This window comes from Polypterus senegalus, unplaced genomic scaffold (assembly GCF_016835505.1).
Source record: "Polypterus senegalus isolate Bchr_013 unplaced genomic scaffold, ASM1683550v1 scaffold_1326, whole genome shotgun sequence".
In the NCBI taxonomy this organism is placed as follows: Eukaryota; Metazoa; Chordata; class Cladistia; order Polypteriformes; family Polypteridae; genus Polypterus; species Polypterus senegalus.
In genome coordinates, this window is record NW_024379742.1 from 1 (window position 1) to 20,086 (window position 20,086).

The window sequence follows — 20,086 nt, forward strand, 5'->3', positions numbered from 1 at the left end:
TTTGCTCCGCCCTAGCTCCTCCTTCACTTCATATTTTGCTCCGCCCTAGCTCCTCCTTCACTTCGTATTTTGCTCCGCCCTAGCTCCTCCTTCACTTCGTATTTTGCTCCACCCTAGCTCCTCCTTCACTTTGTATTTTGCTCCGTCCCTAGCTCCTCCTTCACTTCGTATTTGCTCCGCCCTAGCTCCTCCTTCATTTTGTATTTTGCTCTGCCCTAGCTTCTCCATTTGCCCACAGGTTGCCCCTGGCCTCTCCTCTCCAAATCTGTAGCTATGCAACGTTAATTATGCTTTAGTCACATGCTGAAACGAACTCAGGAAATGCAGGAATCTGAAACTTACGGCATATCAAATGGTTTGTGGTTGGATAGGATGTCAGATTTGATGATGTAGTTGTTGATCTCATCGCCTGAGTGTGTCAGTTTACACCACTGGTTCTCAACCTGTGGGGTGCAAAGTAACAAAAAGGGGGGCGCGAAGATGTGAAAAAAAGAAAACAAGAATCGAAAATATGAAAAATACATCTATTGAAACCAAAACAAATTAACTCAAACTACATTCTGATACTAGAAAAATAAACATAGCGTGAGATAAATGTCGATAAAAGTTAAGTAGGTATAATAAAGCTTGTGGTGGTGTATCAGCAGCAAAAAATATAGGAATAAATTTTATTAGGGTTTCAAAAAACGTTAGGTGGCTGCGATTAATACTGTTATGAAAACTCGGATCACAAATACTTAAAGGTTGAGAAACGCTGACTTAAAACAGAATCATTCAATTTTGTCAGACTGGAGGGACTGAGTTGCTGGGGATGCTCTGGGGATGCTAAACTATGCAACTGCTGGTCATGGGAGTGCGTCCTGACTGCCTCCAACTCGCTAGTCATGTTATGTGAAGGTGTTAGCCTCCTTGTGAATCTCGAGTTCAGAATTCTATGTAAAAATGGTTAACCCCAAGTTGTACTCGGGGTATCTTGTCTGAGAGGAGCGTTACACCCGATTAATACTCAGGACAGCATTCTGTTTACAAAGCTAATTTCGTGTTTCTCCAGATTTCCAGATGATACATTCAATCTTAAATTATTTGTGTTCAGCTTGAAACTGTCTATCATAATCAGCAAAATATTTTCAAGGAAGCAAAATGTTTGAAAAAATGTATTGCCCTGTGTAATTTGGAGAAAAGGCTGAATCACAGTCAGAAAAACAGGCACAAGGTCAGAATACCAGAGAAAGTTCAAATTATGTTCATCAGCCCCCATTACTTAATGCAGTCAAAGTCTAAAATATTATCCCTAACTAAGCTATAAGATGTCATCTCTCTGTAATAAAAAAAAATCTTGCAACGATACGGGACTTTTTTCCTGCGACGAGACGTGATCTTTGGAAGAGAGACAGAGAGACACTTTCACATCCTGTGAGACGGACAAGTCACGTCATACTTACGACCTTTGGAAGCAAGTCCTGTAATGCACACACAGAGCAGGTTAGAGATAATGGAAGTAGGAAAATTCAAAAGTCTCAAAAAAATGAGAGTAAAGATCTCATTAGCGCAAACAAACTGAAAATATCACTCGGTGAAATAATGGAACAGCGAAAAGAGATCGAATATTGTTTGAGGAAGTCTGGGGGAGAAGAGAGACAAGGCAGTGAGACAAAAGGAAAACAGCTGCTGTACAGGCTTTTAAATGTTCGAAGCGCCGTGCGAACTGCAGACCACGGGGCACAGCAGCAGCAGCAGCTGATCGAGCAAAAAGGAGGTAAAAAAAGCAACTGCTATTTGTTTCCCATTGTATCACCGTTTAAGAGGGAGTTTCAGGGGAGCGACTGCGTCTAATTGGGGTGCGCTCAGCTCCCCTCTTCACAACGGTGTGTAGCACTTTTGGGGTTGGCGAGTGAAGCGACCAGGGGGAGAAACCTCCTAGTTTGGATTAAAGAAAACATCATAAAACTAGGGGTCATCTTAAAAGGGGCAGGTGTGGTTAGCAGCACAGGGCAGAGGGTGGAAACAACTCCATCATAGAGCCAGCACTTGAACTGACACTGGGACCAGTTTGATAGACTCCAGTTAACCCAGAAAAAAAAAAACTCTGCACAAACCTGGGAACACTGGGCAAAATGTATTAAGTTCTTTTAATGTCCTGTCACTTTCTAACCTACTTAATTTCGACTGGGGTCGCTGGTGTAGGGTACAAGGCAGGAACAGACCCTAGACAGAGCACCAGTCCATTGCAGCGGGAACACACACTCAAGCCAATTCAGTGTCACCAGTTTACCTGACCAGCATGTCTTTGGACAGTGGGGGGAAGGAAAGCCACACAGACATGGAGATCTCGGGACCCGGACCCCAGTCTACTTACTGTGAGGCAGCAGCTCTACCACTTGATCGTAGTTTAAATTCGCCCAAATGTGGAAGGGCCAAGTTGTGGTCAGTCAGTACGGTGGCCTAACGTACAAAATGAAGACAAAAGAAGACTCAGAGCAAATCTGTGAATAACACAAGTCAGGTGGCTGGGGGCAAGAAAACGCCAAAGTCACTGAATATCCAGTTAAATCGACCATTAAGAAATACAAAGAGTATATCAGAGCTGGAAATCAGTCAGAGCAGGCCATCCACAAAAACTGAAGAAGACAAATGAGGGAGGCCACCAAGAGACCTCTAAAGGAGTCGCAAGCTTCAATGACTAAGATTGGAGAGGCTGTGCTTGTGTGCTTTATGGGAGAGTGGCAAAGCGGAAACACACAGAGGACATCTCAGCAAGAGGCGTGAGGCAGACTTGCAAGTCAGCTGCAAGAAGGTTTGATGGTCTGATGACACCACACTGGAGCCTTTCGGCCATCAGACTAAACACCATGTTACACTGCACATTACCAAAAACACCCACCATCACCACCTTGAAGCATGCTGGTGGTAACATCAGACCGTGGAGATTTTTTTTTTTTCTTCAGCAGCCCCTGGAAGGCTTGTGAGACTAAAAGGAATGCGGCAAAATATGAGGATATCCTGGAGGAACACCAGATGGGGTCTGCAAAAAACCTGCACCTTCAGAAAAGACAACAATATTCAGTGTAAGGTCAATGGCTTCAAAACAACACTGTGAATGCTCTGGAGTGACTGAGTCAGAGTCCAAATCTCAATTCAATGGGGAATTTATGGCTGGGGGCGGCTCGGTGGCGCAGTGGGTAGCACTGCTGCCTCGCAGTTAGGAGACCCGGGTTCGCTTCCTGGGTCCTCCCTGCTGGAGTCTGCATGTTCTCCCCGTGTCTGCGTGGGTTTCCTCCTACAGTCCAAAGACATGCAGGTTAGATGCATTGGCGATCCTAAATTGTGCCTACTGTGTGTGCCCTGCGGTTGGCTGGCACCCTGCCCGGGGTTTGTTTTCTGCCTTGTGCCCTGTGTTGGCTGGGATTGACTCCAGCAGACCCCCGTGACGCTGTAATTAGGATATGGCGGGTTGGATAATGGATGGATGCATGTATGGCTGGACTTGAAAAAGGCTGTTTACTCACCACCACCATGACACCTGACAGAGCAAAGCTGATCAAAAAGGGAAACCTGTTCACACAGACTCAAGGCTGTCATGGCTGCCATCTACTAACGGAGCTCACTTGAACGGAGGCCAATACTTACGTGCTCAATTATTTTGTGTTTTTATATTTCTAACTTGCCGTCCCCCGTGACTCTGCCCACGTAGTAGCAAAACAGAACAGTGAGGACGGCCCTGCCCGGCTCCCCACTACTACTTAAAGCCTTAAATCAGCGTTTCTCAACCTTCAAGTATTTGCGACCCGAGTTTTCATAACAGTTTTAATTGCCCCCCCTAACATTTTTTTGAAATGTAGTTGCATATTTTATTATACCTACTTAACTTTTATCGCTATTTATCTAACTCTATATTTATTGTTCTAGTATCAGAATGTAGTTTAAGTTAATTTATTTTGGTTTCAACAGATGTTTTTTTCATATTTTTGATTCTTGTTTTCTTTTTTTCACATCTTCGCGCCCCCCTAATGGGGCCTGCCCCACAGGTTGAGAACCACTGCCTTAAATAATTTTGCTCCTTCTTATATTTAAGAGTGCTTGTCCCTCTACACTCCAAGTCATAACTTTAGATCTTCTAATTGCAGCCTGCTTATTATTCCAAGAGCCAAGCATAAAAGAAGTGTTAAGGTGCCCTTTTGAGGCGATGCACCAAAATCTGAAATACAGTACCAATGGCGATACACCAGGCTCACACTGTTGATCATTTTAAAAAACTCCTAACCCTAACCCACTTTTTAAATTCAGCTTTTTCATAACTCCACTTTATTTATACCCTTAGTAAACTATATATGAGCAGAATTATCATACTCTTCAACAAATCTGCAATCTTTATTAATTTTTACTTTTCTCTGTTTTCTTGTCCGGTTCTTCTGTGGTAGTGTTCTGTGCCTCCACCACTTGATCAAAGTCGTCTGCAGCTGCCAGGGAGGTTTGAACGTCTAACCCCAATCTGCCATGAGACCCATAAACCTATAAGATGAAGCCTTAAAAAAAATAAATAAATAATGACTTAAGAACATTTATATTAGGCAGAATGCCCAGTGTGGGCTGGGTGGTCTTTTGGCATGAGACCCCTATAGATTTTGTTTTTGTCTCCAGTTTAACTGGAGTTATTTTGTTTTTTCTGTTCATCCTGGCCATCTGACCCTATCTTTGGACAGTCATTTAAAGACTTTAAAAAACGTACACTTTAAGGACTCTGATTCTCCTAATTATATATCTATCTTATTTAAGTGTACATTAGTTATTTTTATATACTGTCAGAGGTGACTGGGGTGGCGACCCGGAAGTGCTGGGGGGAAGAGGATCGGGGACACCTGGAGTGCTTCCGGGTACATAGCCGATGCTTTCGCCACACAGGGGTATGTCAGCGGAAGGTCACTGGAGGACACCTGAAACACATCCGGGTGTGTATAACAGGGGCCGCCTCCCTTCATATAATGGCTGGAGTCAGGAGGAGAAGGAGACAAGGTCTTAGGAGGAGGCAAGGAGGCGGCCTGAAGAAGAGAGTAAGGCATTGTAGTGGCCAGGACTTTGGGGACTTTTGAGGGGTTGTTGTGCACTTGTGAATAATGGACTGTGTAAATAAACATGTGTTGAGTGAGCTGAACGTGTCCGCCTGTCTGTGTCCGGGCCAGTGTCCACAATATCATTTATGCATTTTATTCTGTCCAATTTTAATTGGTTCTTCTTGGCAGGTAACTACTTATTTGACATGTTGTAACACACTGTGAGCTACATCCTTTGTCTGAAAATGTGCTACACAAATAAATGTTGTTGCTGATGGAAGGTAGCCAGGCTAACCACCACACCACCATGCCTCCTATAAAACAAACACTTTTTAAATTTTTTAAATCGTTATAAAAGCATTTTTCAAGCATGATGAAATAAAGACACATCATCATGACCAATTATGACAGAAGCCCACCTAGAAGCACAAATCTATGAAAAAGAAAACCCTCAGCCACAGAGATGCCCAGGGCTGACATCAGGCACTGGGAATTTGATCACCTCTCATACTAAGTCCACAGAGCCCTGCGGACTTTCACATTTCAATATCGAAGTCATTGTATTCTTCAGATCTGGAAATTATTACCCAGGTTCACAGGAAACGGACCACAGGTCAGCCGTGTTTAAACTTGACCTTGTCTTTAATCTTCCAATAAAGAAAGTAAATAGACTTTAGATACACCAGATTAAAATAGCACTGGGGTGGTAGGCTGTACACTTAAAATATTTATTTTTAACTTCACTTTCTAACAGCATTAAAAAGCATAGCTGAGTATCTAAAATTAACACTGAAATGCAAACAAATTATAATTTAACTACAAAAAATAAAAAAGTGCAAATTATGTAAATAAAACACAAAACGTTCATTAAAAAAGATTCCGAATATTCTTTCTTAAACAAATAATGGCTCACTGACAAGTCCATTTCAGGACACACTTTCATTTTTCAAACCAAAGCAGGACCTCAGGGGCCCGAGCCTATGCAGGCATAATGGGAAGCAGAAGGGACACACACACACACACACACACACACACACACACACACACACACACACACACACACACACACATAAAGTGACTTCGAGTCCACTTCAGCCACATTTAGGATGTGCAAGCAAACTGGAAAACCCCAAGGGAGGCCCACACCAACACAGGGAGAATGTGAAAACGCCATGCGGGCAACAACCAGGATGGTGGCGCTTACCACTGTGCATCGAGCCATCCACTGGATGAAACGTGTAATAAATAATTTAATGATGAAGAGCAGGAGGTAACTGGGAAACTGAAGTTAATTTGTGATTGCAATTTTTATGTTAGCTTGGGTTCCAACCCGAGTGGCAGTGACACTACATGCTGCGCTGTCATGCCACACGACGCATTTTACTGCAAAAACTTTAAAGCCCCAGTATCTGAATGATATTTAAATTAAGAAGAAGAGCCGCAAACAGAATGAACATAAGGTGTACGTTGCTACAGGCCTCATCCTGTGTATTGTCCCTTTTTAACTGAAGATTACAGAGAATTTGTGAAAAGATGAGTATAATGAAATTAGGAAAACTCCAGCGAAAAACATTGCAAAGCATGCAGGGTAAAGCAGACGTTAAATTATGCGTACTTTCATCACTTGCTGTTGGAAGTTACAGAGTGTATAAAACAGTGTGAAGCCAGTTCCCTGAGCCTGAAATTTTAGGTCACTTAAGAACTTCAGATGTTCTCAGATTGGTTGTCTTGGTGTGGCTCGCATGATCAGGCAAAACAGACTAAATGTAGCGATGCAACGTTCACTTGTTCTAAGGTTAAATCTTGCAGTTCTGGAAGTGATCGCTACCAACATCACGGAGATCGACCCCAGTGACATTGGCAGGGCTGGCACACGTTATATTATTGTAATTGTAGACCACAGAATGAGAGTCATCTCCCTCCATTAGCATTTCCTGAAAGCGGGGGACTACTGTGACTTTTTTTAGGCTGTAATTCCAGAGCATCCAAGCAGTGCAGTCACATGCCCATGAGTTTCCGTTGAGCCACAGTTGTTCCAAGCTGTCTGGCATCTGCTGAGAGAAACTGGAGAGGTTGTTTCCACTCACATTGAGATATTTAAATTTCTCAAGGGTGAGAAAAGTTCCATTCTGTATAGATGCCAGCTTATTAAAAGAAAGATCTAACCATGAAAGACGCTTAAGGGGCAAAAAGGTATCTGATGCAATGTGGTGAAGCTGGTTGGAGGACAACCAAAGGTACTTGAGGTTGTGCAGGCTGAGGAACATCTGAGAGGTGAGAGATGACAGTTTATTAAATCTCATGTCAAGCTCTTCAAGGCTTACTAGGTCTCCGAAACTCTGTTTTTCGATCGCAGATATGTCATTGTTTTGGAGGAAGAGTCGATGAAGGCCTGTGAGGCCTGAAAGAGTTTGAGACTTTATTCTGGCCAGGCAGCTGTTGTCAAGGTGGAGACTGTGAAGATTGGTCAAACCTTTGAAAACAAGTTCTGGAAGATTCTGAAAACAATTCCCAGACAGGCTCATCACAGCCAAATTGGCAAGACCAAGGAAAGAACCAACACGGATATCCTGAATCTGGTTGTGGTCAAGAGCTAAAACCTCCAAATGGCTGAGCCCTTCAAAAGTCTTCTCTATCAGCATTTTAATCTTATTGTAACTAAGTCTTAACTCCTCCAGAAACTGCAGATCCCGGAATGTCCTTGGACGTAGACTGGTAATAGAGTTATTGGAAAGCCGCAGGACATGAAGGCTTGGCAGACCGGTGAAGGTGTCTTCATAGAGACTGGGCATCCGATTGTTTGACAGATCTAACCATCGAAGAGATTTCATGCCCAGAAAAGCACGAGGAGCCACCATGTTAATTTGGTTTCGACTCAGGTACAGTTTTTGTAGTTTCTGCAATCCCTGGAAAATGTTGGTCTTTATGATTTTTAATAGATTACCTGTGAGGTCCAACTCTTTCAGCTCCATTAGTCCCTGAAATAGCTGTGGTTGAAGGTATGCCAGTCTGTTACCGGCTAGATTGAGCTCCCTGAGGTTCTGCAGGACCTGAAAGCTTGATTCGGGGAGCACCACTAAGGAGTTCCAGCCTAAATTAAGCAGCCATAAGCTGGACAGACCTGAGAAGAGGCCATCGTCAATGCGAGAAAGTTGATTGCTTTGAAGGCTAAGAGAAATCAGGTTGGGTGTGTGGAAGAAGAGATTTGTAGGGAGTGAACGCAGCAAATTATGTTCCAAATGCAGGTGTGCAAGTGTTCCAAGCCCATGGAATATGTCCACATCCAAACTTGACAGTTGTCCACTTTGTAAATTTAGGAAGTTTAGGTGAGGCATGCTGTTGAAAGCAGAGGATGGGATGGATGTGAAATTGTTGTTGTCTAGCCATAAGGAGTGGACGGTACTGGGGATGCCAGCTGGGATGATCGACAGGTTCTGTGAACTGCAGTACACGTTGACCTCCAAGCTGAACTCATCGAGAACACAAGAACAGATGGCCGGGCAACCTTGATGATGCTCCTCTCCTTCTAAATGTGGCTTTGGAAAAGCAGTGGACACTGCGAGCACCAGGCTGGAGATCAGGAAGATGCCGTTCATCTCCACTGAATAAAAAGAACATGGGTTAGTATCAGAAAATCAAAGACCTCATAATTAACTACTGAGATGTCCAGGGTTGATAAAGAATATTCCATCTTCTAACTACAGGAAAAATGGAACAATTACGCCATTCATACTATGAACATAAAGAAAAGGCAAATAAGATTTTAGCTCAACAAACACATAAAAGTGAAGTACAAAACAGAACAACAGACATTAAAAATGCAGATGAGATCAAAATGTTGTGAACTTAAAGTAATAAGTAATACAGTTTTGGAATATTGTTAGCCTCTATACACATCAGAGTGTAATGAAGTAGAAGGCCATGTTAATATGTCTCTCGTTAAATGAAATGTGCTACAACTCGGCGTGCTGCTTATAAAGGAACTGGATTAACCACAAAGGCTCGTGGAAATTCAAGATGTTATAAATGCTTTACAAAGCAGAAAAACAAAGATCTCCTGGCATACAGGGTTATCCTGAGCTCCCACTCAAGGCTCCTACCATTTCAAATAGCTGACCACAGTCTCTCGGGCACAATTAGACAATGAACACACTTCAGAAGGACAGTGCCCCCAGACACTACCGGGCACAATGCTGGAACTGAGTTTGCAAGTGCACAATTAATCAAAAATGTCTAATTTGTTGAGTTCCTTCACTCCTTTCTTCTTAAACTGCAGTCACTGATCTCTTCTCTTATGATCAGCAGAAAACCTATCCTTTCTAAACACCAAGCGTGGAAGGACTTTTAAATTGTGGTACACTCGCGAAGCTGTTCTTGAGGTGGATTGCATGACATGGCTACCTTACATTGGCGTTACTCATCTTGAGCATGTCTGAAGTCATACAATCAACACATTAACAAGCTTAGTTTATGCAGCATGAGCACAAATGGGTTTGATTGTCTTAAACAGCAGAACCAATCAAACGTGCCGACATTGTAAAGTCCCCTCAAGTTGGCTTTACTCAGAATATTTTAAGCTTAAATGATATTTCCTTTACACAGCTACCTTAAGTTGACTTAACTCAAAATGAATGATTTTTAGCCTTAAGTATTAGTTTCAAATGCAACTGACAAAATGTTATTAGATGTCATATTAACTAGGTTATGTTTAATCAAAGCAAAGAAAAAAAAAAAAATTGGCATGAGACCATTTGTGTGAACATTTGGAGGTCACATAGCAATGCTGCCAGGTGGGCAAGTTAGTATGAAGGAATATTACAGGCAAAAATTAAATACATAAAAAACATAAATACACAAGTAAATAAACAAAATCTGTGATAACAAATGAATAAAAACACAATGACATGGGAGTATAAATAATTAAATGTCAGTCAGTCATTTTCCAACCCGCTATACAGTATCCTAACTACATGGTCATGGGGGTCTGCTGGAGCCAATCTCAGTCAACACAGGGCGCAAGGCAGGAAACAAATCCTGGGCAGGGCGCCATCCCACTGCAGATAATTAAATGTTTCATCAAATATGTTTTTTGTTGCTTTATGTATTGTCATGCATGGGGACAGGGACAGGCAGGGGCACTGAAGCTAGCTGCATCTTCTCTTTTATCTGCAGTTCAGAGAAGAAATCCAAGGAGGACACGTAACCCAGCCCATGATACCCCAAGCAGGTTCCACCCCTTCCGGATGGAAACCATACAAGCTGCCGATCCCCATTCTGACACGAACTTCACAAAGGAGAGAGTTCCAGAGTGATGGGACCCTTTGGTCTAAAATGTAGATTCATAGCCATTATTTGTGTTATGCCCTCACGCACTCTTTTTTGAATTTTGCCTTGTCATTATACGGGGTTTCCTGGCCGCTGCCCCAATAGTCCTTTGTGAATATTTGTGGTCTCTCCACCTGGTCACCGTATTTATTTATTCCTTCATCCATCCATTCATTATCCAACCTGATATATCCTAACTACGGGGTCACGGGGGTCTGCTGGAGCCAATCTCAGCCAACACAGGGTGCAAGGCAGGAAACAAACCCTGGGCAGGGTGCCAGCCCACCGCAGGGTTATTTAGTCCTTCATTTGTTTATTTCAGTAACACCACAGGCCACATGAAATACACAATGAAATGAAAACTGTCATTTATGTCTGTCAAAGTTGAGAGGATGGTCTCTGGCGAGTACAGCATAGTGGGCTGAATTTGAATCAGCATCTTTTCAGCTGTGCATTTTGCACTCAGGTTCTTTTTTCCATTATAATTAAACAAGGCTACCGGGGTAGTATCCCAAAATTTCTTCCTGCTCCCGACTGCTTCCTTACTGCCAGTCAACACCACATAAATAAATAAGCAATAAAAAACATTTCTTGACACATTTAATCATTTATGCTCACGTATCACTTTTTTATTACATATTTATTATCACATTTAACAAAGCATTTATTTGTTTAATTGTGTCCAAAATATTCATCCATTGCCCCTCGAATTACTGCATTATAAATTTGACAACACGGAAAATTGGGCTTGAGCCGTATTCTTGGCCAAAATAAAGTATTGGAATATGCATCAAGGGAAAATTCTCCCAATCCGGGTGGTTTGTCATGTAGTGGCTGTGGTAAAGCACTATTAGCGCCTCCTCCCTCCTTTTGAGAAAACGTCACAAAGACTTTCGGACATTTTATGAAGTGCGATGGGCTATATGACAGAAAATGTACATATTAAACAAGTTGGATATTAACAACCAAGACCTAAAGATGACAAAATGTTATTGAAGGGAACAGCCATAAAAGTTAAAGATATTTTCAACTGACAAAGATGTATTGCCTAATGTGTCAACTGGTGTGCAGATGGACACACTAACTAACTATGAATGTAGCTTTAGGGTGGTTGATGTTCAACACGTTAGCAAGCATGGTGCAGAATATACATGTGACGACAGGAGTATTTATATCATGTAGTGTAATAATATTATTTAGTCATCTTGTGGTCATAAAGCAGAGGAAGTTAATCCAAGATTGTCACATCCACAGCCTACTCAAAGACTATTTCAACTTGGACATCCTCAAGATAGGAAAGATCTGATTCAGCTTATCTTACAGACCTTCCTCCTTTAAAGGCTTCTGTAAAGCCTCAGGCACACTCCTCCAATGCTACAAACCACCATGCACTTGCTTTATTAGATGTATCAAGATGATCGCGCTTAAATGTTTTACATGATCTCCAGATGTGAATGAAAATAACACCAAGAACAGTGTGCACGGTTAGGTGGGGCATAACAAACTGCAAGAAAATCTATTAAAAACAGGGTTTGCTCTATGAGCACTTTTGGTTTAGAGAGGAGTTGAGCTTTGTTTAAAGTTTGTAATGTCTGTCTACTCACTTAGCAGGCTGCCTGAAGTGAAAGCTTTTCCTCAACTTGAAGGATCACTATCTACCTGTACAATGAATAACATATACTAAAGTCCAAGTCTGATACCTTGGGTTACCAGTCTCATTTACACTCTCAAAAAATATAACAAAATTGTCTTACCTGTGTGCACAACCGTCTTAGCTACAGCCTGTCGATTTCTGACTGGATGCTTACAGGTATGACTGCCGGACACATTCCATAAAGTCACGTCTCTCTCTCTCTCTCCAAAAGCAAACCCAGTGCGTCACAAAGTCAACAGGTTAACCTTTGCATTTCTGTGCTGAAACAATTTCACATAAAACGTTTTATTTTTCTTTACACCAGTCTACCACCAAAAAAGCAAGCCAGCAGCAAGCCTACTAGGTCATCATATGCACATGACAACAGGTTCAAGTTGTAATTGGTACATTTTAATACACTACTTTGCCATGAGATGTTTTGCTATGATTTAAACATGAATGTCTTTGATAGATAGATAGATAGATAGATAGACAGATTATAATTTAGTGTAGTGGGTAGGATAAGATAGATAGATAGATTTATTTGACCCCAGCGGGAAATTTGGCTTTTTACAGACACTACCTAAAGTTTTAATCAGTCAAAATTATGTTAACACTAAAGGATTACTTTTATCTCGACCACATCTTTCCAGGTCGATGGATACGTCATGGTGGACCATTGCCTTGGCCTCCACACTCCCCTGATTTGACACTGTGATTTCTGGTTATGGGTTATGGTGAAGAAGCGCATGTATAGCAGGAAAGTTTGTGATATCAATGACCTTAAGGACAGAATACAGACTGTGGGAACATCTTTTCCCCTCCAAGTGTGTATCCGAGCTTTAAATGGTTCTGTTGCTCATTAATTTTTGTGTTGAACATGATGGCAAACAGGTCGAGACATTCTTGTAAATCACCTTGCACATATTTGAGTATGATTTGTGAAGAAATTGTTTCTGGGATTCAAATATTAACATAATTTTGACTCATCCTGTATATATATATATAAATAAATGTGTACAGTATATATACATATACGTAAATATTTATTACACCAGAATTTCTAAAAATAAATAAAAATGTCTGACTTGGCAGTTACAGTCCCAGTGAGGAATTATGCTGGTGTATTGCCTTTTATTATAAAAGGAGCCCAGTCACGTTTCTTGACACACTTCTGCTAAATGATTCGTTGGCTGAAAGTTTTCAGAGTTAGTGTGTCAGAGAGAGGACGTGCAGCATTGTTCATAATGGTACTCCATTTTTTTTTAATTCTCTCTTTTGCTATGACCTCTGGGTGGTCCCAAGAGGGATACCCTGATTTAGCTACGTTGAAAAACTTTTTCAGCAATGCTAGAATTGAGAATGTGGTACTTTAGTGTAATAAAGATATGCTGTAATGTATACCAACAGCAAGTGTGCATGTACAATGCTGGTCCTTACCTTTCACCCACTGGTTTTGGGACTGACTCTGGCTAGGACTGGAAATTGAGAAGTGCTTTCAAGACTGAAGTCAGGGACTGTCAAGAATTTCAACACTGTGATTATTATTATTGTGATTCATTACTCAACACTTTCTTCCTCTTGGTTATGAATTCATGATAGTTGATTATACTTGATGGCATTTCAGTGGGATGACCATTTCACGATCTTGTTACTGATTCTCACATTGCCACTTTATGTTTTTCCCCACTTTGCTGTAGACCTTTAGCTGCCCATTGTACTCAACATGGCAGCGATGCATGATTAATCGATCAATTCCCTTTTAAGATGGTAGTATGGAAACAAAAAATTTCTAGCTTTGGGAAACTTTAAAAAAACATGCACTTCCAAAAAGACTTTTGGTTAAGACAAGCTCTTTTCACATTTGGATTTTGACTTTTGGAAATGTTCTTTCACTTCTCTTCATGATTCAGTCTTGTCTTTAATACTGCCTGGTAGTCTGACAATGTTTTAGCCTGCTTCTATTGTGCCTCACCTCTCCTCACACTTTGTGGGAACCTTTCCTAATAAGACACTTTACTGCAAAAAGCACTTCTTTAGACAAAAAGTAACACGAATTTGGACCAAACTGATCATGGAGTTGAAGTACATACCTTAACAAGCTTTAAAAAGTACCTGGATGAACCAAACAAATGACACATGGACTGAATGACACTATATCTGGAAGCACTTAGGCAATAAGAACAATTCAAAAAGACTGTGCCAAGTTTCACCCCACACTATACGACTCTTCAATTCTTCCCAGGGGGGGTAAACATTAACATTATACAAGGTTATCTGTTATACCTTCATTGTTATCACTCTTTAATTTAATATTGTTCTTTAGCAGTATGCTGCTGCTGGAGTATGTGAATCTCCCCTTGGGATTAATAAAGTATCTATCTATCTATCTACAGGAAACAACCTCTAAAAAGCTTTTAGGGGTTTACATTGACACAACACGTCCATTGTCCAAACAATATGTAGGAATGATTAAGAAGGCAAATAAAATGTTAGGTTATATCATAAAAATATAAATATAAATCAAGAGACATTACGCTTGGAATGCACTAGTGAGACATCTGGAGTACTGTGGCAGTGGGCAGTGCTGGTTACCACTCTGTGCGAGGACCTAATCCAGGTCTTCAAAAATTCCCAAAAGCATTGTTAAAAGTAGATCCATCAGATTTCTTTTAGCTTAAGGGTGACTCACGTACTTAAGGACATCAGCAGCGCTGTCTTAATGCAGGGGCAAGTTGGGCAGTTGCCCGGAGGCCCCATGGGCATAGGGGCTCCATGTGACTTACTGAGTGGTTGCGTAGGTAGGGGCCCCAGTGCACTGCTTTGCCTGGGGGCCTATAATGCTATTAAGACAGCACTGGACATCAGGGGAAATTATGGGTAAGTGTAGTTAGGACTAAAGCCAGGAGGCACTTGTTTATTGAAAGGTGCTGGGAATCTGGACCAAATTGACAAAACTTGGAGTTGAAGCAGAACCCTTGACAACCTTCAAGAAGTATCTGGATGAAATATTGGGGCAGCTTAGCTATTAGCTAAACAAGCAAGCAAGAAATGGTCTCCTCTTGTTTGTCAAAACTCTTCCGTTCTTAGTGTGTCACAATAAAAACCTAGTTACACAACAATGAATACAGGAAACTTCCACAGATTTGAGAAATCTTTTAAAAGCATTATTTTGTTTAGGCAAAATTGCCTTCTAGAGTCTTAGTAAAAGCGCAAAACCTCTAAGACATGCTGTGTTATGTCACTAGAGCTGCCAGAGGATTGAGCACATAAGGCCTGACGAGCATCTCTTGGTGGGCAGTTACAGAGAAGTAGCTTCCCTACCAGCAGCTCAGTGCAAACAGTAAGGACTAAGGACTTTCTGAAAAGAAACAATTCAACCTTTACTACCCATTAATTATCACACTAGGGAGTAGAAATACTGAGACTCTGTAATTAAGAAACTGTAGAGAAATGTTGAGCAAACCCAAATACATCCTCACTGACAATGCAGCATACAGAAACACACACAATCGAGGGGAATCGAGGCAGGGCCTTCCTGGAAATGCATGCACTTGTAGTCGATGATGAGTACATTCTGGAATACCCCAGATAACACAGTCAGGAGTACAGGCCCATCCTCAGCAAAAACAGAAAGGTATGTCAGGAGGGCTCTTACACTTTTGTCAATACATGTTGTCAGCAACATGGAATAGTGGCTAAGCAGGTGGGACCAAACTCACAAGGCCATTGCTTTAACCCTGCCCTTAACTACATGTGTGATCTTCACTAAGTCTTTTATCGTGTCTGTTCACCAGTGTTTAAAACACAAATAAAAGTACTGTATATAGTTATACTGTGAATCTGTATTTTAAAGTGCCTTGTAGTGGTGGGCTATACGGCATAAAAAATAGTCTATCAATGGATTTAAAGTCACATTCACTTACACTATTTACTAGTGTCCCTAAATAAATTATATTTGCAATCTGTTCACTATTTAAATTTGATTTAAAGAGGCCGTCCAGTTGTTTCTTAGTGAATTTAAACCATTTCAAGATATATCTAAATGACAATTTTGCTCATCATATTTAGGCCAAATATTTAATTAACATGTGTCAAATTTGAATATATCATAATGACATTTAAAGATCCATTCAAACAACTACATGCTCATTTATGACAGCAAGTAAATTAATGTATTTGTAATTCATTTGAAAATTCTTGACATATTTGAAATGGGCAAGAATTGAGATACTACCAGATTATTAGAATTTTTCTTCCATCATTTACAGATCTCAATTCATTATTTCACTTTATTTAAAATTCTGTAACAGTTATTGTCACCGTGTATTTAGAGAAATTGCCAAGTGATAGTCAGGCTTGCCACCAAGCTGAAGTCTCAACTTGATATCCCCTTATAAAACACAGCAAATAACGTTAGTCTAATTACAAAGATTATTTCATTTCTTCTAAATTAATTTTATTCGTTAATAAAATCCTTCTTCTTTGGTCATCTGTTCACGGGGTTCATTTCCAATATACAGTAATGGCTAACTGAAGGATCATGTCATGTTTCTGTTTTTAAAATCTTCCTCCCTGATTCTTTTAAATGTACTCTTAAGCAGCTTCATCTGTTACAATTTCTCCTGCCTCCATTTCTTTCTCTGATCCCAACATGCCTGTTTCTTTGCTCTTGATGTGACATCTTTTTCAGTGCCACTTACATGGTTTATTTGTCATACTTCAAAATTCCACTCTATTTATACATTTCAGTTTGATACTATATTGCAACTTTTTTTTAATTTGAAAAGCACTTTGTAATGGAGATCTATAAAACAGTCACAAATTAATGAGGATACAATAAAAAATGCTTCCTCTGCTGTGATGTGTGTACACAACGTGCTCCAAAGCATACAAGGCAAATAGAATGATAGAATGAGCTTCCCAGAGGCTCAGTTCTCGGGACTGCCTCAAACTGGATCTGCGCCAGCTGCTGAGACCTGTCCAACGCCACACTGATAACGTGCTCTACTTTTCCAGGGAATTAATCTGATCTGGACAGCCAGGAACACAATTTGACACTGTCTGCATTGTTTCTGTACCTTTATATGAAGTTTAAAGAATAAGAAAGCAAAAGTTTCATGTGAGCAGATTATAGATATTCTCATACATACATACATACATACATACAGTATATGTACACTAACATACATACATACATACAGTATATGTACACTATAGGTCAAAAGTTTTAGAACAATGTCAGTTTTTATGGAAATGCATGCAGTTTAATGTATTAATGTTTCATGAAATCAAGGCATAGAACAATTAACAATGACAAATAAAAATAACATTAAGGAATCATTAAGTGTACAAAATTTTATTCAACTTTTTGATTCATCAAAGTAGCCCATATTTGCTGATATAACAGCCACACTGTGGCAATCCATTTGATTCAGAATGCCAGTCACTCTGTGCAAGTCATCAACTCTGCTGCTTCCAGCAAAATAATCCCAGACCATCACACTTCCTCCTCCATGTTTGACAGCTGGTGTCTCACACTGAGGAACCATCCTTTCACCAGCTCGACCCTGCGTGATGAACTGAAGATTTCAAATTTGGATTCATCAATCCATAAGACTTTCTTCCAGTCTGCAGTAGTCCACAGCAGGTATTTCAAGGCCCCATTATCTCCTTTGAGGAATGGCTTTCTTACTATCACTTGCCCTCTCAAACCTGTATCATAAAGTATCCTCTTCACAGTAGAAACTGACACTTGCTTTTTTCGACCTGAACTGTTTAGCTGTGATTGAAGCCATTGTGCGTTGAAGCGCCTGTGATCACACAAGCTGGTGACCCTCATAAATTTGTCTTCCGATTGGGTTGTGACTTTGGCTCTGCCAGATCTCTTCCTATCAGAGTTTTTTTCTAGTTTCCAAATGCATTGGATTGTGTAGGACACCACTGGATTCACTGACACTTTGATTTTTTTTTGCAATTTCTCCAAATGAAAGGCCTGCACTTCTAAGGGTAATAATGCTGTCTCATTTCATTCGTCAATTGTCATTTTCTTTCTATTATCACTGATTATTTAAAACTTTCTATAGCGTCATGTTGTCCAAGTAGGACTTCAGAGGGTGTAGGAACACAGTCGGTTCCAACTCTGCTTTAAGAAAGACAGAGGTATTTTTAAGTAATCAACAGAAGTTGGGACACCGGTGCAAATTGTTTGCTGCAACTTATAAGACTTAACCTACTTTAATTGCTACAGAACACCGGTAGGTTGTAACCTATTAGTTGTTACCTGAAGAAGGCCCATTTTTAATATTCTGAAATATCCTTTTTCAGTTTTTGCTAATCTAAACTTTAAATTTAAACCTCTGGCCGTTTACTTCTTACCTTTTCACCATTTTAGGTCATTCATTTTATTTCAACCAATTAAATTTGAAGAAAAACTGGAAAAATGTAGGTCTTCTAAAATTTTGACTGGTAGTGTACACACACACACACACACACAAATACATACTCGCACAGAACTGCATTTGATTACCAAGCACTTTCACTGTCTGAGTTGAGTTGCATGTTGTCTTCCTGTTCATGTAGGTTTTCTTCAGGTAGTCAGGTTTTATGCCCATAGATACTGCTGGGTAAAGCCCTAGCTTCCTAAAACTCAAAAAAGAAAATGTCAAAATTGGAAGAAAAGGGGATCTTTATATGATGTTTGCATTTATTTTTAAAACCTTCACATTTGTGATAGGCTATATGAATAGTGTTTTCAAATAAAACTATAACCTGTTTATTTTAAGAATCCGAATTATGCATTACAGTGCCCAAGGGAGTTGGAGTCTACTTGTAAGTATAGGTGTGAGGAAGGTGCCTAGTACAAATAAGGTGCCAGCCCAGTGCAGGGCACAGCAACACTGAATAGGATAAAGTCCCCAATACAGCCCATCATGCACATCTTACCAATGTGGGGGAAACTGCAATCGGGAAGAAACCTGAGAACATGCCAACTCTACTTATACTGGGAATTAATGTCTCAGCAGAGCTATCCACTTTAATAACATAAAGCTTCCCCTAAGGTAATGTATATAATTTACTGTACATTTAAACAAAATACACAGGATGTATCAATTTTCTTGTCGAGGGAGCTGGAATGTAATCTCAGAAGCAGTGTCCATTACAGGACACACCCAAAAAACTGGGAATGCTGTGCTATTGTGACAGAAGTAGTGATGCAAAGAAAATCCACATAAAAGTAACGAGAATGAGGAAACACAACACCATACACTTAAAGCAAATCAGCCCTGAACTGAAATGGGTATCAAGCAGAGCTGTATACATGTAAGAGACAATACTAACAAATTCAGTTTGGAATAACATGGAATGTTTGCGGTTTTTGATATTGATTTAACCTTTGGTTAACAGATAGTCTCACTATTAAATCCAGCTCTCTCTCAATCTCGGATTTGCAAAAATAAAGCAGTTTCTTAACATGCTGGAAAAACTCATACATTTTCATTTAGTAAAATTGACAGTTGTAATGCTTTAATATAGTAGAGGCTGTTCAACTACTGCTCTACAATTAATTCTAAAACACTGCAGCAAAATTAATAAGAAAAACTAGGAAGTAGTCATAGTAGTTCATGTATTGTCATATATACAGAAAACAGTAAATTCTTTACTTGCATGTCCTACCAGCATGCTACACCTTGTCACTTTCAAGCATCATTATAAATAAGAATAACATTAAACAACTTAATTTGAATTATTAGAAAACACAAATCAACTGACCTGATGTACTCCTTACTCCTGTTTCTAGGCTCCCGTTACCTGAAATCTAATGAAAAAGCCCTGAGAATTACAAGCTTATCAGTTCCTACACCACTGCCATAGCTTCTGATTAGGTTTATATATAGTCCTAAATGGCTTACCCCATATACCTTACACAACTCTATTATCACAAGGTTCAGGTTTTCTTTGTGTGTGACTTTTACTAAAACTTACCATTACTTACTTGCTTGATCAATTCATTACTCATCACCTTGGAACACATCCTTAAAGGAAATGTGTTATCACACATATAATGACAGACTCATTC

The 20,086-nt window shown here is 40.2% G+C and overlaps 1 protein-coding gene across 1 annotated transcript; it reads right to left on the reverse strand.

The window, feature by feature from the left end:
- Positions 1–5,755: 5,755 nt before the first annotated feature.
- Positions 5,756–12,213, reverse strand: igfals (insulin-like growth factor binding protein, acid labile subunit). The gene is made up of 2 exons (XM_039742688.1): positions 12,128–12,213; positions 5,756–8,649 (listed from the first exon to the last, which is right to left on the reverse strand). Exon 2 carries the CDS (start codon positions 8,642–8,644, stop codon positions 6,845–6,847), a length of 1,800 nt encoding a protein of 599 aa, XP_039598622.1. The 5' UTR covers positions 8,645–8,649; positions 12,128–12,213; the 3' UTR covers positions 5,756–6,844.
- Positions 12,214–20,086: the final 7,873 nt, after the last annotated feature.